The 27,841-nt window shown below is 42.4% G+C and overlaps 1 protein-coding gene across 1 annotated transcript in view; it reads left to right on the forward strand.

Annotated features, from left to right (window-relative positions):
- LOC115469743 (E3 ubiquitin-protein ligase TTC3-like) overlaps nt 1–27,841 on the forward strand; it is a 99,141-nt gene that overhangs the window by 32,481 nt on the left and 38,819 nt on the right. The window contains exons 5-9 of the mRNA XM_030202530.1: nt 7,363–7,507; nt 10,512–10,596; nt 14,952–15,005; nt 16,171–16,294; nt 22,463–22,548. Coding sequence (XP_030058390.1) covers nt 7,363–7,507; nt 10,512–10,596; nt 14,952–15,005; nt 16,171–16,294; nt 22,463–22,548 — 494 coding nt within the window. The remainder of the gene's footprint in view (nt 1–7,362; nt 7,508–10,511; nt 10,597–14,951; nt 15,006–16,170; nt 16,295–22,462; nt 22,549–27,841) is intronic.

Raw genomic sequence — 27,841 nt, forward strand, 5'->3', positions numbered from 1 at the left:
TGCTGAGTTGACATTCTAGTTGTTGTATGCTATGCCGTACCTTGTATTTGAATATTTTTACTGCTGTAATTGTCTTATTACAGCAGTAAAAATAGATTGTAAGCTCTTTGAGCAGGGCCTGTCCTTTTATGTTAAATTGTACAGCGCTGCGTAACCCTAGTAGCGCTTTAGAAATGTTAAGTAGTAGTAGTAGTTATTGCCATGGTTCCCAAACCTGGTCCTGGAGGCACCCCAGCCAGTCAGGTTTTCAGGGTACCCACAATGAATATTCATGAGAGAGATTTGCATGCATGCCTCCACTGTGGATATACTGAAAACCTGACTGGCTGGGGGTGCCTCCAGGACCAGGTTTGGGAACCACTGGTCTGTCGTCGCCTTGCTGTACACCGCCTTGAGTGATTTTTTTTTTTTTTTTTCAAAGGTGGTAAACAAATCCTAATAAATAATTTAAATACACATTCAAATGCCACAGATATATAAACACACAAGCAGCAAACATTTTTTTTAGGGAAAAAAGAAGCTCTCCTTACTGCAAGGGGCATGGTGAAACTGAAAGGGAGCAGATTCTAGAATATTTATTTTTTTTTACAAAACGGGTAGTGGATGGGTGGAAGTGATGTTGGAGCGTAAGAGAGCCTTGGAAAATTTCTGGTAGAGAAAATAAAGGTAAACCAAGGGTTTAAGTAATTTGTGGAAACTGGGCAGACTAGATTATGTATTTATTTTTGGTGGGGTGGGGGATGGGTTTCAATTGAACCCACGTTGCTTCAGTAGTAGTAGTTCAAGTCAGATGAGTCCTTTTGTTAGTGCTGTTACTCTCAGAAGATGCTGTACAAAACTCAGGGTTATTTTGTTTTTGCCTCCATCATCAGTTAACAGACCCTAGCCAGTGACTAGGATCTCCTAACTATTTGCTCTTGGTCTTTTAACAAATGGTTTGTGTGGGTTGTTTTGTTTTGTTTTATTTCTAACACCTGTGAAAGGAATTGGTCTGTCTCAGGAGTTCTGTTCCCTTTATTGTGCCTTTTCCCTGATTTGTCTAAATCAGTCTCTGCGTCTCTCAGGGGTCTTCTCTGTTGTGTTCTTGTTTTCATTTTATTAGTTGCTTTGATAAGTGTTTTCTTCCTGGAGAAGACTTCTCATACTTTTCCTTAGAGGCCAGTGTGCTGGCGGTTTTTTATTCTGTACTGAATAACTTCACACTATTCGTTACACGGAAGGAGGTGGAGTTCAAAATATACACTACATACAAATATACTCTCACTTATCGATGATAAAGTAAAAAAAAAAAAAGCCTCAATGAGCCAAAGCCTGCTTAGATTATAGCAGACCAATAAATGACTACAATGTGTTTCAACCAATACAATCCTATAAGAGGAACACTAAAAGACAGAGAAGCATATATAATATATATAGCTGGGGCTATAAGAGATCCAATATATATATATATAGTGAGCTATTGGATCTCTTATAGCCCCAGCTATTTCAGAGCTCCTCAAGTTCATCAATCACTTGCCTCAAAGCTTTTAGCGCCTATTATAATTTTTACAAATTTTATTTCTCACAAATTATCAACGCGTTAATGAATATTGAAGATTTTGCTTCTGTGGCTTTTCTAATCCCCCGAGGCAGGTTTGTTTTGACTGAAACTCCTTTTCCAGCATATAGGGTGTTGGGAGCTTCTTTGAGATTTACACAGTGCTGTTACTGCTGTTTGCGGTTTTGAGATAAATGGCCGCTGTTTTTTATTATTCTTTACAGAGGTGCATCATTCATTATATATATATATATATATATATATATATACAGTGCACTCCATTTAAGTGTACATCGGATAAGCGCATGCTTTGTTTAACTGCATGCCGTACTTCGGTCCCGTTTTTGGTGCCATCAGTTCCTATAGGGACAAACTTCGGTTTAGCGCACCACTGTTAAGTGCAAGATTCGCTTATATGCATGGTTTAAGACCGCTCCTCTGCAGGAAAGACTCCGCATAAGCGCACGCATGGAATATGGAAACCGATTGACACGTGACAAAGGGGCGGTAAATTTGAAATCTCGTTGGTTAACTGCCACAGGCAGAATAAGCGAAAGAAAGTTGTTAGAGTGTACACTGGAGTCGTCATCGTCGTCGCACAACTGTAAGACTTCAACACTGGCTGAACGAATAGAAGTTCTTAAAAAAATTAGAAAACAGTCAAACATCTGTTACTAAAGAATATGGTGTCAATCCCAGTCAAATTTCACGTATCTTGAAGCAGGAAGACCAGCTTCTGGAAGACTGGCAAAACAATACAAATCCACACTGGAAACGTAAATGGGTGGGAAAAGCTGAGGATGTAGAAGATGCTCTTCGGTGGTTTTCTCAATTCAGGAGCAGACAGTTTCCTGTCAGTGGTCCACTGCTTATGGAGAAAGCCAATCAGCTTGCTGAAAGTCTTGGACTATGAAGAGTTATGCTAGCCCTTGCTCTCAGTAAAATACAGGCCAATGGCTCATAATAAGAGCTAGGCTTCTTAAAATCAAAATCATCTCTGATACAAAAGAGAGCTAGGCTCTGTAAGAATCAAAGATCACCTTTGACACAGTTACATTTTACTATAGCAAATGCTGAAGTAAGTGCTCAGAGAGCTGACAGAGGGTGGAGGGAATCTACTCTGTAGATAGTGAGGAGACTGGCACCTACAAGACGTTATGAGCAAGAGTTGCTATGATTATGTGGAGATAGTACTGGGTCAGCTGCACCCCGGGTGAGAACATCCAAAGGGGGGGCTAGAGGAAGGTTTTGGAACATGTGAAGTCATTCTAATTAAACTGATAAGGGCTAGGAACCCTGTTGAGACAGCTGGGGTCTATAGGAACCAATGAAGCCAAAATGGTATATAAGGACTAGTCTGGAGGGTATTAGATCAGACAAGACAAGGAAGGCTACAAGAGAAGGAGGGTGACAGACGTGTCGTGAACTGCTGTTCAACCATACGAATATCTGATTTGCCTGTACTGCTATTGGTGAGATTATAATAAACTATCTTCTTATATTCCAGTGAGTCCTTCTGATTATGGAGTTCGTTAATTCCTGGATTGTGTAAGAGCAGTCTGGGGGAGGATGAGGTCAGAATAGGTGGGGGAACACGCAAATTAAATACAACTAACTGAATTCAAAGCCACTGTTGAATGGTTGGAAAGATGGAAAGAGAGGAACAGCATAAAATTCAAGAAACGGCATGGTGAGAAACAAGACGCTGATGACTTTGGTGCTGAAAATTGGGTTGTTTCAGTTCTTCCTACCATCTTGAACGAGTTTGCACCTCGTGACATTTTCAATGCTGACAAAAACAATCTCTACTGGCGAGCGATTCCTGATGGAACACTTGCATTCAAACAAGCCGAAACTACAGGAAGTAAAACGTTGAAGGACCGACTGACGATCGTCCTTTGCTGCAATATGGATGGGAGTGAGAAGTTGAAACCACTCATCACTGGAAAGAGCAAACAGCCCCGTTACTTCAAGAATGTTAAGCGACTTCCTGTGTCATACGAGGCTAATGCAAATTCATGGATGACTGGGGAAATTTGGAAGCAGTGGCTAAAGAAGTTAGACACTAGAATGCGGGTACAAAAGCGTCCGATTTTGTTGCTTTGTGATAATTATGCTGCACACAGTGATGATGTCAGGCTGTCTAACGTCAAGGTGATCTTCCTGCCACCAAACACTACCTCTCTGATCCAACCTATGGATCAGGGCATAATAGCCAATTTCAAACAACATTATCGGGCTCTTGTGCTACGTTGTCTGATGAGCGTTATGGATGACCAGACTGGCAAGGATAAACGTGCTGTTGAACTGACTCGTAATCTATCACTGTTGGATTCCCTACATATGCAGAAAGAAGCGTGGAATCATGTTACACAGGCAGCCATTGTGAACTGCTACAAGCGGGCAAGCTTTGTTAGGGATGTGGAGAGGGACGAAACAGATGCAGCTGTTGTAAATGCGTCAGATGAACAGGCTATTGACATCCCAGCCGGTGTTACTGAAGAGGAGTTTCATCACTACGTAGCTGTTGATAACGATCTACAAACAGCTGATGATAGCACTGATGTTGAGATATGCGCCTACATGCAGGCAACGGCTGATGATGAAACAGATGATGAAATGAGCAGCGAGGCACATGCTGACAAAATTCAACAACCGCCTGTCACTTTTGCAAGAGCGCTGGAGAGTCTCAACACCATGCGGGCCTATCTGGAGGCCACTGGATGTCAGTGCTATGACAGTTTTTACCGTCTGGCAGACGTAGTCTATGGAACTCACAGACACAAGAGTGTACAGAGGGCTATGACTGATTACTTCAAGTAAGCCTAACGTCACTTAACAGAGACTGTATAACGTCAGTTAACGGAGACTGTATACTGTATGTATAACAGTACTGTACATATGTTTATCAGATTTCAAGCTTCTTTGGGTCACAAAGGTTAAGTGCAAGCTCCGGTTAACTGAATGCATTTCTTTGGTCCCAGACCCTTGCACTTAAGTGGATTGCATTGTGTATGTATGTGTGTATCTATCTATCTATCTATCTATCTATCTATCTATCTATCTATCTATCTATCTATAAATATATATCTGATGCATCTCTGTCTTTTAGTGTTACTCTTATAGGATGTGTTGGTTGAAACAAGTGTTTTTGTATTGCCACTTGTTCTTCCCCCTTTTTTTAATGTCTATTTGATTTTTCCGGGAAGTGTTTTTTCCCCTCTTCTTTTTATATATACAGTACTATCACTAGCATAAAAATCTTACTGTATATTCACTTTGATCTCTTTTTCAAGAAGATGAAGTAATCTCATTTAAAGATAGAATCTTATCATTTAGTAGGCAAAACTGCACTTAAAGGTGTAAGCTGCTCTGCATGAAGCTGTTGCAACTGCCCAACGATGCCAGCATTTCGCGATGAAACTACAGTGTAGTAAATTTAAAACAAATCGGAGAAAAGGTTTTCTTCACCCAACGTGTAATTAAACTCTGGAATTCGTTGCCGGAGAAAGTGGTGAAGGCGGTTAGCTTAGCAGAGTTTAAAAAGGGGTTGGACGGTTTCCTGAAGGACAAGTCCATAAACCGCTACTAAACGGACTTAGAAAAATCCACAATTCCAGGAATAACATGTATAGAATGTTTGTACGTTTGGGAAGCTTGCCAGGTGCCCTTGGTCTGGATTGGCCGCTGTCGTGGACAGGATGCTGGGCTTGATGGACCCTTGGTCTTTTCCCAGTATGGCATTACTTATGTACTTATGTCTGCTTCAGGGGCATGCATGGAACTTTTGTTGCTGGTAGCTACTAAATGGTAAGATTCTCTCTGAGATTGATCTGTTTTTCGAGAAGATGAAGTGAAGTTCTTTAAATAGCTGGTCTTTGAATAACTGCTGAGTCATGAGACCTGAAATAGAAATCAGCATCAGTCAGGCTTCTTAACACTTAAGCAGCAATGATCAGTTCAAAGGTACGCTGGCTTCAATATCTTGCATCTGCTGCTTTTTGCTTTATTTATGGCCCATCTAGACTAGTCTATGCAGGCATTCCTCAATACCAATTAAAGCGTCTCTAGCTTCTTCAAAATACTGCAGCCAAGTTGCTATGTAAGGCTTGTAAGTTTAATCATATTTCTCCTATACTTCAAAATCAATTCTGGTTGCTTGTTCACTATTGTCTTCAGTATGAGATACTAATACTTACCCACAGGGTCTTCTACAAAGGAATTTCCTCTGATCTATCTTCATTGATTACACCCCATGTTCAGATCAGTCTCTCTGCTGCACGAACAACGTTTAGGTCTTCTGTCCCCTATCCATGCTCATCTGGAATCAACACATAGCTTGGCTTTTCTTTTTTGCTTCATCCTTATGGAATTTACTACCTGTTTTACACAAGGAATTGTCTTTAAAGAAAAATAAATCTATGTTGAAGTCCCACTTTGTTAGCTTGTAGCACTCAGTTTTTTTGGGGATGGTGATTACATAAGGACATAAGAGTAGTCATACTGGGTTAGACCAATGGTCCATCTAGCCCAGTATCCTCTTTTTCAAACAGTGACCAAGCCAGGTCACAAGTACCTGGCAGAAACCCAAATCATGGCAACACTCCATACTACAAATCCCAGGGCAAGCAGCTGCTTCCCATGTTTGTCTCAATAGCTGACTCTGAACTTTTCCTACAGGAATTTGTCCAAACCTTTTTTAAACCCAGGTGCGCTAACCACTGTTACCACATCATCCGGCAAAGAGTTCCAGAGCTTAACAATTCGTTGAGTGGAAAAAATATTTCCTCCTATTTGTTTTAAAAGTATTTCCATGTAACTTCCATGAGTGTCCCCTAGTCTTTTGAAAAATTGATTTACTTCTACTCATTCTACACCACTCAGGATTTTGTAGACCTCAATTATCTCTCCCCTCATCTGTCTCTTTTTTTTTTTTCCAAGCTGAAGAGCCCTGACCTCTTTAGCCTTTCCTCATATGCGGAGTTCCATCCCCTTTATCATTTTAATTGCTTTTCTTTGAAACTTTTCTAATTCTGCTATATCTTTTTTGAGATAGGGCGACCAGAACTGAACACAATACTCAAGCTGTGGACGCACCATGGAGCGATACAACGGCATTATAGTATTTTAGGTCTTACCATTCCTTTTCTAATAATTCCTAGCATCTTGTTTGCTTTTTTGGCTGCTGCCGCACACTGAGCAGTAGATTTCAGCATATTATGTACAGCGACACCTAGATCTTTTTCTTGAGCGCTGACCCCAAAGGTGGACCCTAGCATCAGGTAACTATGATTCGGATTATTCTTTCCAATGTACATCACCTTGCTTTTGTCCATGTTAAATTTAATCTGCTATTTGGATGCCCGATCTTTCAATTTCCTAAAGTCTTCCTGCAATATTTCACAGCCCGCAAGTGGGGATCCAAGTGTATGTAGTTGGTTCTTTATTACTTTGATTTTTGCAATTATTGAGTACTTTCCTATTTTAATGGAGTTCCTTTTCTGTTCTTTTTTTTTTGTTTCATATTTTTATTAAGGTTTTTCAAGCATAACACAAAACAAAAAGGAAAAACCAAAAGTAACAATAATTCATGGCAAATAAAGAAACAAAAATTGAAAAAAGACAGAACAACATCAGCATTCATGACAATACCAATATTTGTAAACCGCTTTGGCTTGCTTTTACCAGAAAAAGTGATGTATCAAGTTTTCTTAAACATGGTTGATGTGCTTCATTGCCCTCTCACAGGTTATAATATGAGGGCTCTGCTATGGAAGCAGTTCATGGTTATCTTCAGTAGCTAACTCTGCCCAATCTTTAACTAGTGGATGTTGCCAAGTACTGGTGCAGCAAACCGAGCCAGGAGCTGCGAGAGTATTGTGATGTCATAAAAATCTACATCTTATGGCCGCTTCTGTTTGAGAGGCTTGGACCACGTCCTTCTAACGAGTGGCTTCTGATACAGTGCAGGTAAGTGGGAAGACTGTGCTGCTGTGTTAGCTAGGCATGATTTAGGTAGATGGTTGTTCAAAGTTCCTTAAAAGAAATGACTGTAGTTATCTTCCTTCGTGTATGTAAACTGATTCCAAGCACACCTTTTATGGTACAGCTAATAAACTATTTAATTGCTCTCCTACAATATCAGTTTTGATTCTCAACAGATTTCATGTCAGAACAAACCTTGCGAGTCTGATCTTATTTGAATCTACCCCTGGACAAAGCCAGTTTATCACCAAATTTGGATATTCCTGGGTGAATTCTGTATCACAGCACAGTGCACGTATGATTATGAATTTCCAGTTGCACCACAGAATTAGATTGGCTGAAGTGCTGTAGGTGTGCACTGGCACAGTTGGTAGGAGGGTGTAGATGACGACGGCAGCAGCTGCAGCCCATACAAGGCTGGAGGAAGGTAGTGGCAGCAGAAGTAGCAGCTGCAGCCTAGGCATGATTGGTGATACTGACCAGGGGCGTATCTGCGTGGGGCCACAGGGGCCTGGGCCCCCGCAGATTTCGCCCTGGACCCCCCTACCGCTGCCAACCCTCCCCCGCCGTTGCTGTCGCCTACCTTTGCTGGCGGGGGACCCCAACCCCCACCAGCCGAGGTCCGTGTCCTGCTGCCTTTAAAAGAATTCCTGCAGCTGGCGGGGGAACCCCAACCCCCGCCAGCCAAGCCGAGGTCCTTTCATTTCTTCCACTGCAGTCTGCAAAGCTTTGCAGATTGCAGTGGAAGAAATGAAAGGACCTTGGTTTGGCTGGCGGGGGTTGGGGGTCCCCCGCCAGCTGAAGGAATTCTTTTAAAGGCAGCCGGCAGCGGCAGGAGGACGCGGACCTCGGCTGGCGGGGGTTGGGGTCCCCCGCCAGCAAAGGTAGGCGACAGCAACGGCGGGGGGAGATTGGCAATGGCAGCGGCTGGGGGGAGGGGGATCGGCAATGGCGGCAGCGGCGGTGGGGGGGCTATAATGTGCCCCCTCTCTCTGACCCTGCCCCCCCCTACCGCCGCAGTTCAGATACGCCCCTGATACTGACAACAGCTTGTGCAGGGATCCATGGATGAAGTGGCCACTAGGAACATCCTATCAGGCAGCTTTTGAATTTTGATTGAGCTGTAGTTGGAGGAAAGTGGTGTGGCGGTCTGGCTGGAGTGGGGAACAAGATAAAAAATAGTGGAGTCAGCTAGAAGGAAAAGAGAAAACAAATATAGATGTGGGGATTTATAGCCTAGGGGAGGACTACCCTGAGGATGAGGAGAATAAATAAGGGTGATTGCCCTTTATCTTGTGCTTCTCAGGACTCTGGACTGAGGCACATAAGCACCGCCACGCTGGGAAAAGACCAAAGGTCCATCAAGCCCAGCATTCTGTCTCCGACAGTGGCCAATCCAGGCCCCAAGAACACCCACTACATCTGACATTGCTGGAAATGGCAGTGGCAGGTTACTGTGTTCCTGCCCCTTTCCCTCAGAATTGCTTGAGCCCTGCACCCATTTTTCTAACCCCCAATCCCCTCTCCCCACTAAAGGGTCAGCTCTACTTGGGGTGAGATTGGTGAAGGGCAGAGTACAGTAAGCTAGAGAGGGAAGAGCAGTAGGGAGAAACTGGTGTGAGAAGCACTGAGTGCTCCTAGGAGAATTCTGTGCTAAAAAGTAAGATGATATTTATTTTTGAGAGGGTTTTTTTTTTTTTTTTACTGTAGTTCTGAATGACCTCTTATGGTAACGAGTGTCAGGTTTACAGACAAAATATGCAGAATTTTACTAAATTTTCAGTTGTACATAAAGCTTTTTAATTACTTAGGAGCTGAAGATATGAATGTGATTTTATCTGGTTCACAGAAATCTCATACATGGGCTTCTCTAACTTCCTCGACACATTCTTTTACCTTTATTGGTTTATTCATTTTGTTTGGATTTGGCGCTCACCTTTTTTTCAGTTGTTGCTGCTCAATGCAAGTTACATTTAGCTACAGTAGGTATCGCCCTGTCCATGGAGAGCTTACAATTTAAGCTTGTACCTGAGACCGTAGAGAGTTAGTGACTTACCTAAGGTCATAAGGAGCCACAGTGGGATTTGAATTGGGTTTCCCTGGTTCTCAGCCGCCTGCTGTAACCAGCAGGTGGCTACTGCACTTTGAGTCACTGATGCTGGCACCGTGAGCATGCTTTTGGCTGAGAGCTGCCACTTACTGCTGTGCTTTTCTGACTTTGGGTGGGCTGTGAGGTAGAGAACTGCATGGGAATCCTGCGGGGATCCCTTCCAGGCTTATGGGACACCTGCAGGGGTGGATGCAGGGATCCTGTGGGGATGGGCACAGGTCCTACATGGTTCGCGTGGAAGTGTAGTGCTAGGGCAGCCTACCTATCCGTTCCTTCTATCATGGCAATTATAGCACTAAAAAAATTAATGGATATGGTTGATAGCGTTGAAATCCCCATAAGCGCTGAAAGGGGAAGTTTTCAACATGGGTTACTGTTGAGTTATTTTACCACAAGTTGGGTTATTTTAGCACAGGGTTGGGCAGGGATGGGTGAAATTTCTGTCCCTGTGCAATTCACTACTCCAGCTGGCAGGACCAGGGATCTCTGCTAGCTTATAGGCATAGTGTGCTCAACTGCTGGATGGGACTAAAGCAAAAGTGGAGGAGCCCAGGCCCACCTTCAGCAGGTTACAGAAACATAAAAGTACTGCAGTACCCAGAACTCTTGCTGTGTGCCTACTGAAGGGGATTTGTTGAAAGCAGAGGGTTTTTTTGGCAGCAAGAACAAGAGTAAAAGGACATGGTTTAGCTACTGCTGTGCCTGCAGGGCTGGTTAGATCTGTGCCTTGTGTGTTAGGTGCTGGGACTTCCTGACTTCTGTCTTGTTAAAAACACATTTGTTACATGTCCTCGTACAGTATACTGAGATGTGATTCAACTGAATTAAAAAAAAAAAAACCAAGATCTAAAACTAAAACTCTTTCCATGTGTTGTTAAGGAGCTTAGATTCTGAACTCAGCTTGAATGAACTGAACAACATTGAGCTGCTGGAAGACATTCTTGAGATGGTTAAAAAGGTTGTGGTAAGTTAGAAATTGATTTTTAACCCTGGGAAGTTGTACACATTTAATGTATGTGTTTAATTCTATGTGTTTCTGCATTTAGTACATAAAAATTGTCCAGCATTGTTCCTAGGTCCAGGGCGGGCCCAAGGGTATCAGATGTCGTATGTAAATTGGACTCCCCTTCTCTTTACCCCTCCCCCACTCCCTGCAGGTGGCAAGAATCTTTCACCTCTAGCCCCCCTTGCCCCCCCCCCCATTGGCATCTTTCTCCATACCTCTGCCACTGCCCTCCCCCTACCTCTTCCAGGCTGATCTGAAGGAGTGGGACAAAGTAGCACTTAGCCCAGGTCTGTGCTTACAGGTCCTGTACAGTGTTGATGCTTTTTTAATCTTCTGGCAGACCTGGGAGGAGGTAGGAGGGCGGCAGCAGGAGGCCTGGCAAAGAAGGGGAAGTAGGGGTATCTCTGGTATGCAGCAAAGCTATGTGATTTCCCCCTTCCCCCCAACCCCCCCACACACACACACTCTTTCAGTGCTGTCACCCTGCTTTTATTATAAGCTGGGATACTGTTTTGGTTCTTTTGCTTTTTGTGAAAGTTTGGAAGATCTGGAAGCATAAGCTGGGATACTGTTTTGGTTCTTTTGCTTTTTGTGAAAGTTTGGAAGATCTGGAAGTATAAGCTGAGGCTTCCTTAGCCTCCTGGTTATCTTCTCCAATCAGCAGATGGAGGCAGAGACTTGAAGATTCCATTGACATCTTCTGTATAACAGGTGGTGTAGCCAGGAACAATCCAGTATTTCTCTGTATCCAGCAGGTGGTGTGGTTTGGATTGTTGCAGTAGAATATTTATTCTGAGGAGGCCTGTCTGCCCAGTGTTCATTCCGTGGCCTGCAGCTTTAAGGTTGAACGTTGGCCTAGATGTTGCTTCCAAGAACTGGTCAACGAATCTCCTTTGGCCAAGCTCAGAGTTGTCTGTTCCTCCATGACCCCAAGCTATAGTCCATGGGCTGTGCTTGTGAGGTCAGCCATCATTGACCTCAAGGGGCTTTGACTAGCAGGGGATTAGAGTGGGGGGTTTTTCCTGTCAGCAGTTGTCCGCCTGCTTAAAGTAAAAAAAAAAAAAAGCTTAAGCTAACAAGTGGTTTTCCCTAGTTTATTAATTGAGTAGGCAGGCCAGTGTAAGGCTTCTGGGGGCAGCTCTAATTGTTTTCTCAGCAGGGAGTTATTCTTCAACCCTAAGCAGCCCAGGAGGCAGACACTGAGGGGGGTGTGGGAGCTGGCCTATGAGTAATGCAGCTGACTCCTACTGCCCTGTATGTGACAGGGAAGACAATTTTTGTTTCTTTGGAGCTGGGGATTGTAGGTTCAGCCTGGCCCCGGGCTCTTCTTTAATATATTTAGCTTCAGGGCACTTTGAAGCTGGGGGCTGCAGAACCCAGGAGTGCTTATTCAGGGCCTTCTGGTGACCTAGGACCCCACATGTTACAAGCCCTCAGATTGCTTTAAGAGAGCTGTGAATGAATTCAAAGTTTGGACTCCTAGCCCTTCCCTCAAATTGGGAAGACACTAGCCAGGTTCAGATCCTGAGTAGATTCTAATCCAACGTCTGTCCTTTTGCAGAGGACAGAAACAAAGGGGGTTCCCTCCTAGGAGAGGTATCTTTGGACAGGGCAGAGTTGTCCCCAGAGGAAGATGAGGATTCTCTGGTGTTGAGCCTTTTCCATGAGGAGGAGTTTGCTTCTTTAATAGGTAGTCTTGGTTCTTATTATTTCTGCACTTGCATGGGAGAAGCTCATGGATGGGGACCTCACTCTCCCAGTTAGTGTTAACTGAGTGGGAGATGCCGAATGGGGTTCTCCGGGGTATTAAGCTCATGGGTAGGCTTGATATCCCTCCCACAAGAAAATCTCAATAAGTTTCTGCCCCTCCCTAGAGTGGATGCTCTGGTGACAGTCACTAAGAATCTCAATAAGTTTCTGCCCCTCCCTGGAGTGGATGCTCTGGTGACAGTCACTAAGAAGCCTACTGTCACAGCAGAAACAACAAGAGTTACAAGGCATTAGAAATGGGTAGTTGTACTTCACTGTAGTTCTTAAATACAACTGGCAGTACTTTTACATGTAACGACTTAAATTTGATCTGTACCTTTCTACCAAGTAACTTAAGTATAAATTTGGAAAGTAGTCACAAAAAAAATTTTTTTTTTAAGCATCCCTCTGCTTCTCCCCCTCTACATGCTTTCCAAGTGGTGTCAGACGGGGCCTTGTATATGTGAAAGGTTATCTAAGCAGCCAACACACTAGATTTAAACGACCCTATATGGCTGTTTTTTTGGCATATACCTTTGTCAGAAGTCACAGAGGTTCTACACAACTAAAAATATACAAGAAATATTATAAATGTATTTATAAGTGATCAATAAAAACAGATGTATAAAAACAAATAGTAAAAAAAATAGGGAGTGCAACAAACAATCATAAGAACATATAGCAAACCAACATAATCAATTATTAGATATAATAATTAGTGTTCCATATGTCAAAATATGAAGGAGCAGAAGTCTCAAAATAATATTTAAGAAAAATGTGTTTGTGCATATGTATGTATAGATATGTATACTCACACTCTCCTTTAAACGGGATCACCCAACATTTTTCCATATAACCCAAATGCATCCTAGTGTAGCGGAAACTTCTGCCTGAAATTCAAGACATTTCTGAGTAAATTTTTCATTAAGATGGATCTCCAGCACATCGAGCTTGCAAAACAGTTGAGTTCTTAATTAATGAATCCCCTAGAATTCATTGAGCCAATAGCTCAATGACATTGAAGACTTTGTGAATGTGTCAAGCTTCTAGGAGGACAGTTGGAACACACATTATGAATTAACTAAGAAAAAGACAACCAATTATACTAATGAATTTTCAAAGATCATACTAAAAATGCACATTAAAAATGGCATGAAAAACAGAATAAAATGGGGTTATCAAAAATGTAAAAAAAACAAAAAAATGATTGATTATTAATCTGCACACTGTGCCCGTCTCCAAAATGTAATTTTTAAGCAAAAACGCTGAGAAATCTATAAAAGAAGTTTAAAGTTTTATGCGTTCCAGCGGCCATTTTGTCTTGCGTTTCAGAGATGTCACAGGTGCCATGAGGATGCAGACAAGACAGAGAAGCTGGGAACATGAAGTATATGAAAATAAACTTCAAAAACGTTATAAAACTAAATAATATATAAATGAGGATTATAAAAATAAATATTAAATGCACAAATGTCATACTACTTGTGAAAAAAAATTGTGCCCTTTTTTCTTGCATATGTTCCACTAATGGTTTTTCTGAGACATTCCTTTTAATGGCACTTCAATGCTCTATGATGCGTTTATTGAATGTGCGGCTTGTTTTGCCTGTGTGCAACAGTTTGGAAGGGCATGTAACAGCATAAACAACATGAGTGGTTTTACATTTCAACTATTGTATCAATTTGAATCTCTCACCAGTTTTGGGATGTATAAAAACTTTCATTTTTGAATTAACTTGACTGAGCAAGAGAGGCAAGGATAATGTCCCCAAACAGGTGCAGCCTTACGTGGAACTGGCAGAGCTGAAGGTGCTAATATGTCCTTCAGATTTTTGTTTCTTTTATCATCAGCCATGATTTATTTTCCTTCAAAACCAGGTATACACTGTGTGATGGACCAATTTTTCTTCAATATATTGATAATCTCATGCGATAAATGGTCATAATAAAGCATGCATACAATTTTTTCAGAAGCCCTTTTCTGTTTAGTCTGTGGGAGAGTGCTTCTGTTTTGTTGGATAGCTTTAACATATCCTTTCTCAATACATTGTTTGGGGTACCCTCTTTCATAAAATCTGATATCTTTGGTACATCCCATCAGTTTGGACTAGTCTAGCAGGATGATGAGAGGTGAAATTTACCCTTACCTGATTTAATTTTTGTTTAAGTCCTTCTTGGCCATTCCAGGAAGACAGTGGAGTTATAATAATCCATAGCTTCGGACTGCTGTTTCCTGTAAGTTTTATAAATAGTTTTCTTTAGTGTTCTGTGATCTATAGGGGGATACCCAATTGATAATGGGTTCCACTGCTATATATAGATTTGTTTAGCTTTGGTATTAGGATACTGGAATGTTGATGACTACCACCACCTCTTAAACTGTCACTGGAATCAATGGAATTAAGTCTCTGCCGCTATCTGCTGATAAGGGGGGAGATAACACATCAGTCTGGACTGGTCTAGCAGGACTCGAGGAAAGGAAATTATCAGGTGGGGTAAATTTAACCTTTGATGCTTGAGGTGCCCATATAGCATGGAGTTTCACAGAATCTTTCTTTGTTGCAGGATATTCCATTCTTTATCACTCGGCTTTTGAAAATTGGCACAGATATAGAAACAGTAAGTCTTCTTTAAGGACGAGGTGGAAATTTTTTAGTCCATGATTTATGGCTCTTAAGATTTGGGGGGACGGGGCAGCATGCAGTATTTTTTTTTTTTTTTCCCTAATATGTGTACAAAGATTGTCATGAAGGTAGCCATTTTGTATGTGATGCTTGAGCTCTCCACTTGGGTAGGATTCTTACTCAGCTGTTTACTCCCATCTGTAGGAGAGGCCAAGGAAAAGAAATCCACACACAACACTGATGTAATATCATGAAACACCTAGCCGTCCCTGAGTACACTGTATTTACACCTTCAGAGTAGTTGTAAATTTGTATAAAAGCATTTCTGCACTACTAGGAATAGGTCTAGATAAAATAGGTTTTGAGGTATGTTGCTTTTATAAAATATCTTTTTGAACTTTTCACATAAGCACAGTGGGCTATTTTGTATGGCATTAAGTCTGATTTTCAGTTATCTGGCTTTCCAGAGCTGGAGCTGTGATCACCACAGCAGTCACTTAAACTGAGCAAATAAAAACACAAGTTACCATTTTTTTTCCTAGTACAGAAATCTTAGAAAATTGAATAACAGTACAGTACTTAGGGATCAGCCATACTAGCTAAACTTGGTTCCAGAAAATTTAATTGACAATTAACACAAAATCAGTGTGGTGGTCATTTTTGTATACTATTTTTAAACTTTTATTTCTGAAATGATTTTTAGAATTTAGAGCATTTTAATAAATTCTGCTATGAAATGTTAGCAAATCTTCATCAGAACCTATGCAGGTACTTAAGAATGTGGATTAAACAAGGAAAGGTCAAGCAGTCAAAGGGAGGGTTCTGAGACACAGATGTTAAAACTGGGTGGGGATGGAGATAGGTTGTTTTTTTAAAAGTAGTATGTGTTTTTATGAACAAATGACCAGCGCTGAATAGGCAGCAGGGTGAATTAACAGTCTGTTGTCAGCTTAACCGGTACTGTGGCTTGAAAATATCGAACAGGGCCACTACTGTGCTTTCCTCTCTGATCCCTTGCATGTCACACTGGAGAGTGCTGGCACCTTTAATGTGATCTGTTGAAATATTTGGTGACTTGACTTTTTTGCCTCGTGTATTTTGTGGTTGGTGCAATAATGGAAAGCTTTTTTTTTTTTTTTTTTTTTTTTAATTTGGTATAGAGGCAATATAATGTTGGTGATGCCCTGGAATGGGTGAAATGCACGGGTGATATTGGCGTCCTACAAAAGTTACAAACGTTTGGGGATTTCTGCTGGCCCCCGTTAGAAGTTTTCTTTTCTGAATGTAAGTATATTGTATTCTTATAACCTCCTTTCCTCCCCCTAAGCATTAAAAAAAAAAAATCTTAACCTTCTGTTTTGATTCTCCTTAATCTTTGCTACTGTAATTTCATCTCATCTGTGCCTCTGAAGTTGGTTACTAAGCAGCTGTCGTCATTACATACAAAGAACAGTGAATGATACATGTTGTGATCTTGTAATCTGAATATATCCTCATAACGTTCAATTTGAACAGGCCCATGTATATAGCAGTAGATTCCTACCTTGTATTTTAGGATAGCAACATTATATAGATGATGTTGCTCACCTCCCCAGATAAGAAGCACAAGAGTTGAGTGAGTTTCTTCAAAATCTATGTGATCGAAATATTACTTTTACTTCACATATAGGAGGGACCCAAGTGGAGTTTTTGGATGTACATATAAAATATGAAAAGGGTGAGTTTATAAGAGTTTATAAACCAACAGATAGAAATACTTTACTTCATTATAAAAGCTACCACCCTAGTCCATTAAAAAAACAGCAGTACCAGTAGGCCAGTTTTTGAGGTTTACACGTTTGTACTCCTAGAAGCAAGATTTTTGTAGTCAAGCTCAAGAAATAGGTAATAAATTTATTCAAAGGGGGTACCCACTGACAGTAGTCCTTAGAGTGATGAAGAGGGCGTATAATGCTCATAGATCTTGGTTGATTTATTCCCAAGAGAAAATAGACACTGAAGATAGAATGACATGTGTTTTACCATTTGTACCCCTTACTAATCAAATAAAACAAATTATTTGTAAACATTGGCCAATGTTAGGGTGTTATAAAAAAAATTTTAAGCTATGCCCAGGTTTGCGTACACTAGGGGACTGAATCTGGGAGAGAAATTAAAGAATAAGTATAATATAGGGATGGGTTATCATTCCAAATGTAAAGGTTCACATACTGTCAATATGCTTTAGAAACTACTAGTATTCAAATACCAAATCAAACAAAAGAGAAAATTATTTTTATTTGAGGTCTAAAACTTGTCTTGCAGCTTACCCGGATATTGTTCAATTGTTGCTGGGAGAAGGCTGATTGCGGTCTCCTTTTCATATGCTCTGTCCAGAGTGGAACCTTTAGCTTAGGCCCAGATCTGCAAAACTTAACTAACCAGCAGTGTGGTTTTTACACTGGTTCTAGCTGGTTTAGCGAGCACGGAGTACAGCGAGACATGCACAAAAGGGTTCTCCAAGCTATTTTCCTGGCATCGTAGCAGCTAATGAAACTTGTATGCAAAGCTGTTATAATGAGCTAATTTAGTATACAAAAATGCATGCAAAGAGATGCACAACCGTTTTCCGAATGTGATGCACAGAAGCAGCCCCTACCTTTTACCATGGAAAATTTAACGGGAGGTCTGGAGCTGTCGTACATGCAGCTTCCTTGTGTGTATAAGAGCCCTATAGACACCGGAGCCCCGTTGGGAGCTGCACGTCCAACCGGGAAGCTGCTGAGCCCCATTCACACTAAGGAAACTGATGGGGAGCAAATGGTTAATTTTTCCCTAGAGCAAGTTGTAAATCCCAAAGGAAAGTGTGGGGTGGCCCTGCTTCTCTTTCAAATGACATTTAACTGACAAGAAATCAGGGGGAGTTATGCAATTAAACACTGCTAGAAGCACAGGTGCGCTAAACCAATTGGACAATGTGCCAGAGTTATTTAAGGTGTTTGTTCTGAGTTTCTCCTTACTGCTTGTCTGTAAATACTGAGGAGCTGGACCAGGGGCATAGCCAGACTTCGGCGGGAGGGGGGTCCAGAACCCGCGGTGAGGGGGCATATCTTAGCCCCCCTCCCTTTTGACTCCCGCCTCCGCCAACCCTCCCCCGCCACCACCAGGTACCTTTGCTGGCTCGGGTCCCCAACCCCCGCCAGCCGAAGTCCCCTTCAGTGCTGGTCTTCACAGAAGGCAGAAAGAGGAAGGATAGGTGAGTTAAATGCTGCGGGGGGAGGAAAGAGAGGGGAGAAGCTGGATAAGGGTGGGTTGGAGAATGTTTACTTTCCATATGCTGAATCCATTTTTGGCTGTTCTCACTTGTTGTTCTTTGTGCAATTAACTGCACAATTAAAAATTTAATTGAAATGCAGCCCTGGTTAATAACCCTTAGAATCTCTGTTTTGCTTGCGTTCAGGCAGTTTTTGGTGGGTTGGGAGGGGTGGTTTTGGTTTTATTTGCCTATTTCCTGAGTTGCTGTTCGACAGGCAGTCGATTGTTATCTTGGTCCCCGTTGATACCAGGGCGTCCATCTTGGGGAGATGCAACTTCTTAAGCACAGGTAGCAGATATACAAAAACATGGACTGATGAGACAAAGTCAGCACGGATTTAGTGAAGGGAAGTCTTGCCTCACCAATCTAATGCATTTTTTTGAGGGGGTAAGCAAACATGTGGACAATGGGGAGCCGGTTGATATTGTATATCTGGATTTTCAGAAGGCGTTTGACAAAGTGCCGCACGAAAGACTCCTGAAGAAATTGCAGAGTCATGGAATCGGAGGTAGGGTATTATTATGGATTAAGAACTGGTTGAAAGATAGGAAGCAGAGAGTAGGATTGCGTGGACAGTATTCTCAGTGGAGGAGGGTAGTTAGTGGGTCCCGCAGGGGTCTGTGCTGGGTCCGTTGCTTTTTAATGTATTTATAAATGACCTAGAGATGGGAATAACTAGTGAGGTAATTAAATTCGCCGATGACACAAAATTATTCAGGGTCGTCAAGTCGCAGGAGGAATGTGAACGATTACAGGAGGACCTTGCGAGACTGGGAGATTGGGCGTGCAAGTGGCAGATGAAGTTCAATGTTGACAAGTGCAAAGTGATGCATGTGGGTAAGAGGAACCCGAATTATAGCTACGTCTTGCAAGGTTCCGCGTTAGGAGTTACGGATCAAGAAAGGGATCTGGGTGTCGTCGTCGATGATACGCTGAAACCTTCTGCTCAGTGTGCTGCTGCGGCTAGGAAAGCGAATAGAATGTTGGGTGTTATTAGGAAGGGTATGGAGTCCAGGTGTGTGGATGTTATAATGCCGTTGTATCGCTCCATGGTGCGACCGCACCTGGAGTATTGTGTTCAGTACTGGTCTCCGTATCTCAAAAAAGATATAGTAGAATTGGAAAAGGTACAGCGAAGGGCGACGAAAATGATAGTGGGGATGGGACGACTTTCCTATGAAGAGAGGCTGAGAAGGCTAGGGCTTTTTAGCTTGGAGAAGAGACGGCTGAGGGGAGATATGATAGAAGTGTATAAAATAATGAGTGGAATGGATCGGGTGGATGTGAAGCGACTGTTCACGCTATCCAAAAATACTAGGACTAGAGGGCATGAGTTGAAGCTACAGTGTGGTAAATTTAAAACGAATCGGAGAAAATTTTTCTTCACCCAACGTGTAATTAGACTCTGGAATTCGTTGCCGGAGAACGTGGTACGGGCGGTTAGCTTGATGGAGTTTAAAAAGGGGTTAGATAGATTCCTAAAGGACAAGTCCATAGACCGCTATTAAATGGACTTGGAAAAATTCCGCATTTTTAGGTATAACTTGTCTGGAATGTTTTTACGTTTGGGGAGCGTGCCAGGTGCCCTTGACCTGGATTGGCCACTGTCGGTGACAGGATGCTGGGCTAGATGGACCTTTGGTCTTTCCCAGTATGGCACTACTTATGTACTTATGTACTTATGTACTTATAAAGCCTGGCCTAGAACCTTTCCACCTTCAGACCCGCATCCTGCAAGTCTCATTCTGTTACAGATTTGTTAGCATGGTGCTGCACATCTGTATGAAGCTATACATGAGCTGTGTTGCTATGAGTATCTACTGCATGGTTCACTGTGAGACTGACCACAAGTGGCAGAGGAAATCAACCTAGTATGTGCTGCTCAGCTTTTTCTGTGGACTGATATAGGCTTGGGAAGAGGAACAGAAAGAAAGAGACCAAAGATGCATGGGTATTGGCTTTTATTTATTAAAAAAAAAACAACATCGTAGCCCATGGTAACAATACAAACATACACAAATTAAATCAAATGTATATAAAATAGAGAATTCACTACCAAAATATACATTGTAAGTGTAACATGCCTTAATATTTATTCAAGCTATAAGGTTACTGATCTCTTCAACTGGGTGGTAAACCATGATGCGACTTTCAAATATGGAAATGGGACTTGATATACCGCCTTTCTGAGGTTTTTGCAACTACATTCAAAGTGGTTTACATATATTCAGGTACTTATTTTGTACCAGGGGCAATGGAGGGTTAAGTGACTTGCCCAGAGTCACAAGGCGCTGCAGTGGGAATTTAACTCAGTTCCCCAGGATCAGAGTCCACTGCACTAACCACTAGGCTACTCCTCCACTCATTCCACCAATAAGAGCCAACCTCATCAGTGATGTCACAATGGCTTGACTGCCCGATACTTGGCTCACTTCTGATATTGTGATGTCATAAGGGAAAGGGGAGAAGGGAAATGGGACTTGATATACCACCTTTCTGAGGTTTTTGCAACTACATTCAAAGTGGTTTACATAGTATATTCAGGTACTTATTTGTACCAGGGGCAATGGAGGGTTAAGTGACTTGCCCAGAGTCACAAGGAGCTGCAGTGGGAATCGAACTCAGTTCCCCAGGATCAAAGTCCACTGCACTAACCACTAGGCTACTCCTCCACGCAAATATTCTTTTTTTTTATTATTCTTTTATTTTAAAGGAGATCTTTATTCACTTTCAAACAGAAAGGCACATGCATAAAGTAGTAAACATGGTGAAGTTTACAACAAAAACCCCTAACAAGTTTCTACAACTAGGCAACAGTGGAAACAATCCAGAAGTCTCCAAATTTTTTACAAGTTTTGTGCTATATAATATTCCCCCACCCCCATCCAGCTGGACCACACCCTGAGTTTTCAAATATGCTTTTAATAGTTTCTAAAAGAGACATGAGTGGATATTAACTGTAAATCAGCTGATAACGAGTTCCATAAAATAGGGCCATCAGCATTAAAATGAGGGTACTTCTAACAGATTTGTATTTACCGAACAAAGAGATCTGGAGGGATAATATGTAATAAAGTTGCAGCAGGCAGAGGAATTGTCACCATTTAATGTACATAAGTAATGCCATACTGGGAAAAGACCAAGGGTCCATCGAGCCCAGCATCTTGTCCACGACAGCGGCCAATCCAGGCCAAGGGCACCTGGCAAGCTTCCCAAACGTACAAACATTCTATTCATGTTATTCCTGGGATTTTGGATTTTTCCAAGTCCGTTTAGTAGCGGTTTATGGACTTGTCCTTTAGGAAACCGTCTAACCCCTTTTTAAACTCTGCTAAGCTAACTGCCTTCACCACATTTTCCGGCAATGAATTCCAGAGTTTAATTACACGTTGGGTGAAGAAAAATTTTCTCTGATTTGTTTTAAATTTACTACACTGTAGTTTAATCGCATGCCCCCTAGTCCTAGTATTTTTGGAAAGCGTGAACAGACGCTTCACAATGCTTTATGAACAAGTCCAAACTTTAGATTGAGTATGTTTAAAAACACAAACAAAAAATCAGGAGCCAGTGCAACTTGATTAGTACTGGAGAAATATGGTCAAAATGTGAAATACCAGATACAGGGAATGTGGCTGCCTTGTTTGCTATCTGTGATGGCACAAAACAAAACATAGATAATCCTAAATAAAGGTTTGAAAAAGTTAAAATTAGAGGAGACTAAACTTTGAATCATCATTCTAAAATGATCAAAAAAAATCGTGTAAATGTCGCCTTAATTAAAGTGTGTTAAAATATCTGAATAGTTGTTTTCAGTTGAACCCTCATTGATAGCAGTGGATCTAACAAAATTCCAAAATAATGTAGTTCCTTTAATATTGGTATTATAAAAACATCTATAGCAAATGCTAGTGTAAAGAAACTTGTTTGCTTTCTGTGAATTGATAAAGATTGCCAGGTTTTGTAGCAGTTGACATGGAATTGCTGGAACCTAGGTGCCTTTGAAATGTTCCATTTGTGAATAGAAAGATGTCTAGAGCAATTGCACAGAAAATTGTATGTTTAGGTTGCTTGAAGTTTTTCCTTCCTACTTTGGTTTAAAAATGTAGTGAAAAATATGTTTTATTTGCTTTACTGACAATGAATTTGTTTATTTGCAGATAAATATTTCTTAAATAAAGTGGCGATGGAGCAGTGCGATTTAGTGGAAGAGTTTAAATTGGAGAGTTGTGATAGCTGCATAAAGGTAATCGGATGGATATCATCTTTTGACACTCCTGGGTCACCTCCCCCACCGCCCTTTGATCCATTATCCTTAAGGTCTTATGTTGAACACCCTTTCCTTCCTCCTTTCTTCACCTGTTCAGCTCAGATTTCCATAATCTCTCTTCTTCCCAGCCCTTTCCTCTTCCCAGAATTCCTCCAATTCCAATCTTCTGTTCAATCTCTCCTCTATACCCACCACCCAAATGTACCTCCCATTCCATACTCTTTCTTCACCAGCCTTCCTCTCCGCACCCTGTGTACCTCCAGTTCTACTCTTCCTTACCTCTATAACCCCATTTCATGCTCTTTCCTTTCCCCACCCCCTGCCACAATATCCTGATATCTCATCCCTGCTGCTGTGACTGTTGGGGCTTCAGTTATACTACTACTACTACTACTACTTAACATTTCTAGAGCGCTACTAGGGTTACGCAGCGCTGTACAGTTTAACAAAGAAGGACAGTCCCTGCTCAAAGGAGCTTACAATCTAAAGGATGAAATGTCAAGTTGGGGCAGTCAAGATTTCCTGAATAGAGGTGTAGTGGTTAGGTGCCGAAGGCGATATTGAAGAGGTGGGCTTTGAGCAAGGATTTGAAGATGGGCAGGGAGGGGGCCTGGCGTATGGGCTCAGGGAGTTTATTCCAAGCATGGGGTGAGGCGAGGCAGAAAGGGCGGAGCCTGGAGTTGGCGGTGGTGGAGAAGGGTACTGAGAGGAGGGATTTGTCTTGAGAGCGGAGGTTACGGGTAGGAACGTAAGGGGAGATGAGGGTAGAGAGGTAAGGAGGGGCTGCAGATTGAGTGCATTTGTAGGTTAGTAGGAGAAGCTTGAACTGTATGCGGTACCTGATCGGAAGCCAGTGAAGTGACTTAAGGAGAGGGGTGATATGAGCATATCGGTCCTGACGGAAGATAAGACGTGCAGCAGAGTTCTGAATGGATTGAAGGGGGGATAGATGGCTAAGTAGGAGACCAGTAAGGAGAAGGTTGCAGTAGTCAAGGCGAGAGGTAATGAGAGAGTGGATGAGAGTTTGGGTGGTGTGCTCAGAGAGGAAAGGGCGAATTTTGCTAATGTTGTAGAGGAAGAAGCGACAGGTCTTGGCTATCTGCAGAGAGGGAGGAGTCGAAGATGACTCCGAGGTTGGGGGCAGATGAGACGGGGACAATGAGGGTGTTATCAACTGAGATAGAGAGTGGAGGAAGAGGGGAAGTGGGTTTGGGTGGGAAGACAATGCTCTTAGGCTGCAGAAGCCCAAGGGAGCAATTACAGTTTTTTTTTTTTTTTTTGGGGGGGGGGGGGGGCAGGGAAATTGTGCTCGCAGTAACAGCAAGATTTTTTTTTTTTTTGGGGGGGGGGGGGGGGGGGGTGATTTCTTAAGGTGGCCAAATAGGTAGAAAAAAGGCAACAGCCAAAGCCAGAAGGATGCTTGGGTGCATAGGAAGAGAAATGGCTAACAGGAAAGGAGGTGATAATGCCTCTGGTGAGGGTCCACCTAGAGCACTGTGTAGAATCAGGATGCTTGGGTGCACTGGAAGGGGAATGGCCAACAGGAAAAAGGAGGTGATAATGCCTTTCTATAGGCTTCTGGTGAGGGCCCATCTACAGCATCGTGTACAATTCTGGAAATCATACCTTCAAAAACATACAACCAGGATGGAGTCGATCCAGAGGATGGCTACTAAAATGGTCAGTGGTATTTATCATAAAGCATATAGAGGCAGACATCTAAAACTCAATATGTATACCTTGGAAGAAAGACGATACTTTGAGTAGAAGGCAGCAAACATTGGACTGAGTCGGCTGATGCCGGCATAGAATCCTGGAGAGAGTAGTGTCACAGAGGTGCAGGTGAGTGCAGAATGAGCTGAGTCAGTCCGTGTTCTCAAGACAAAAGTATTTGGGTGAGGTAGGGGCAGGCAACAGAAGGGCAAACTGGGTATGGAAAGGAGCAATCCGATAGTTCCACACTCATGCTGACCCTTTTGGCATGAGCCTCCGCCTTTAATTTGGCTATAAAAATGCTGCAATAGTCTGGGGACCTTCTGCAAAAATAAAGAAAGCTACAGCCAGTTTAGTCACCCAGTAAAATTACCTTTAAAATCATTTGTCATTCAACCAATTATTCTACACTAGCTGTTGAGCCCGTGAAAACGGGCTACTTTTGGAATGGGGGGGGGTGGGGGTTTCCGAGCCCCCTCCACCCGGCCCGAGCAGCACTGTAAACTTACATCAGCAAAGCTGCCGTCGGGGCGGGCTTCCTTCTCTGCCTGTGTCCCGCCCTCGTGTGACGTAACATCGGCGAGGGCGGGACAAAGGCAGAGAAGGAAGCCCGACGGCAGCTTTGCTGATGTGCCTGCTGCTGCGTGCTGATGTAAGTTCACAGTGCTCGGGCCAGATGGAGGGGCGGTGGCGACTCCGGGGGAAGGGGAGCGGTTCCGACATCTGCAGCATGCCAGTAGAGACTTCCCTCTCTGTCCCGCCCCCATCATCACGTATTGAAGCGGGGGCGGGGCAGAGAGGGAAGTCTCTACTGCGCATTTGCAAGTGAGTACGGTCACTCGCCGTTTATATGTTTGATAGAAGTGAAGCCTAGGGAAGCGGGCGGGTGGGCGGTGACAGCGAAAGCATGAGATTCATGCAGTAACAGAAGATGATTGTCAGTCGAGTACTACTCTTGCTCATTGAGTTAGGAGGGAAAGATTGAGGTTCAGGAAGGATGAGCATTGTGCCAAGTTGGGCAGTGGTTTCAGTTGCCCTTGGTCAGTCAGATAGCCATGTTGGAGAACTATAAAAACAAGATGACAAAAGGGGGAAAGAACAAACCAATTTTAAAGTGGAACACCTGCATCCCTTTGATGCTTGTGTTGATGTCATTTGCTCAGTCCTTATGTTTATTGCTTTCTATTCAGTGTTACTGAAGCCATTATGTGTACAGGGGTGGGGGTGGGGGATAGCAAAGGGGGAGGGAATGAATCCGGTGCTCACCAGGGAAGAAAGAAATGGGTTGGAAGTCCAGGTAGGAGTGGGCAGGACATTTTACTACACCCATCTTAATAGGCCTATGCATAGACTCAGGCCTTGGGATTTGGTTTGATGGCCTGGATTAATTTGATATCTGTTTCTTGCCATTTTTTGATAAAATTCACCCAAGTCTGTGTGCAGCAAGAACTATCTGGACATAGGTAACACAATTACAGCAGTAAAAATATTCAAACACTACATAGTAAGGCATAGTATATTACATTATCAACACAATATGCAATAACACATCTTAATAGGCAGCATAGGGTTGCAGTGTCGGTCATCTAAGAATGTGATTTCCAGAACAGATTCCTAAATTTTCTGTTGGTAGTGGGTATGAACTCAGTTTCTGCAAATGTGCCTACATATGCAGATTGGCCAAGTGAGTGTAGAACTTTTGCAGGCATATTCATTGTTGATGGCCCTAAATGTGGGCTGTGTATTAAGTTACAGGACGGGGTGAACCTAGAGAGCTCAACTTAATCCTCCCATCCATTTTTACTGACCTATAACTTCCTTACTTTTCAACTGAGATTAACGTTTTGGAGGCAGGGAAACAAAGGAAGAAACTTGAAATTCACATGTAAAATGGCTTTTTAGAATAAACTCATTTAAAGTATGTGCGGTACAATTAGGCACATACTTGCTTGGGACTTTAGAGTAGGTATGTTCAGGGAAGGAGAATGACGTGCAAGCAGATTTTACAAAATATGCATGAATTTTACATGCTAACGTTTGTCTACTCTCAAGGAGACATAACTGTCCAAAGCTTCAATGTAGATGTGATTTCTGCAGGATTTATGGTAGTTCTTTTCTAGACAATAGCAAGTAAATGGGAATAAGTACATAAGTAATGCCACACTGGGAAAAGACCAAGGGTCCATCGAGCCCAGCATCCTGTCCACGACAGCGGCCAATCCAGGCCAAGGGCACTTGGCAAGCTTCCCAAACGTACAAACATTCTATACATGTTATTCCTGGAATTGTGGATTTTTCCCAAGTCCACTTAGTAGCGGTTTTTGGACTTGTCCTTTAGGAAACCGTCTAACCCCTTTTTAAACTCTGCCAAGCTAACCGGCTTCACCATGTTCTCAGGCAACGAATTCCAGAGTTTAATTATGTGTTGGGTGAAGAAAAAATTTCTCAGATTTGTTTTAAATTTACTACACTGTAGTTTCATCGCATGCCCCCTAGTCCTAGTATTTTTGGAAAGCGTGAACAGATGCTTCACATCCACCTGTTCCACTCCACTCACTATTTTATATACCTCTATCACGTCTCCCCTCAGCCGTCTCTTCTCCAAGCTGAAAAGCTCTAGCCTCTTAGTCTTTCTTCATAGGGAAGTCGTCCCATCCCCGCTATCATTTTAGTCGCCCTTCGCTGCACCTTTTCCAATTCTACTATATATTTCTTGAGATGCGGCGACCAGAATTGAACACAATACTCAAGGTGCGGTCGCACCATGGAGCGATACAACGGCATTATAACATCCTCACACCTGTTTTCCATACCTTTCCTAATAATACCCAACATTCTATTCACTTTCCTAGCCGCAGCAGCACACTGAGCAGAAGGTTTCAGTGTATTATCGACTACGACACCCAGATCCCTTTCTTGGTCCGTAACTCCTAACGTGGAACCTTGCATGACGTAGTTATAATTCGGGTTCTTTTTTCCCACATGCATCACCTTGCACTTGCTCACATTAAACGTTATCTGCCATTTAGCCGCCCAGTCTCCCAGTCTCGTAAGGTCCTCCTGTAATTTTTCACAATCCTGTCGCTAGTTAACGACTTTGAATAACTTTGTGTCATCAGCAAATTTAATTACCTCGTTAGTTACTCCCATCTCTAAATCATTTATAAATATATTAAAAAGCAGCGGTCCTAGCAGGGACCCCTGAGGAACCCCACTAACTACCCTTCTCCATTGTGAATACTGCCCATTTAACCCCACTCTCTGTTTTCTATCCTTCAACCAGTTTTTAATCCACAATAGGACATTTGAAATATAAAAAGCTGTCCCCCACACCTGTAAATACTTAACTACTTGGGGAACTTGACAAACAAAATGATACTATAAACACACTTAAAAGAATAAATATATCCTGCTGCTCAGAAATCGTACTTTCCCAGGCTTGAGAGATTTGTAGTGACCATCATAGCACCATGAGGTATATCACAGAATAAAAGTAGATGAAAATTTTTTTTTTTTTTTGCTTTTATGAAGCTAATGGCTTCACCATAAGCAATGT

The sequence above is a fragment of the Microcaecilia unicolor genome, chromosome 4, assembly GCF_901765095.1.
Source record: "Microcaecilia unicolor chromosome 4, aMicUni1.1, whole genome shotgun sequence".
Taxonomy (NCBI): Eukaryota; Metazoa; Chordata; class Amphibia; order Gymnophiona; family Siphonopidae; genus Microcaecilia; species Microcaecilia unicolor.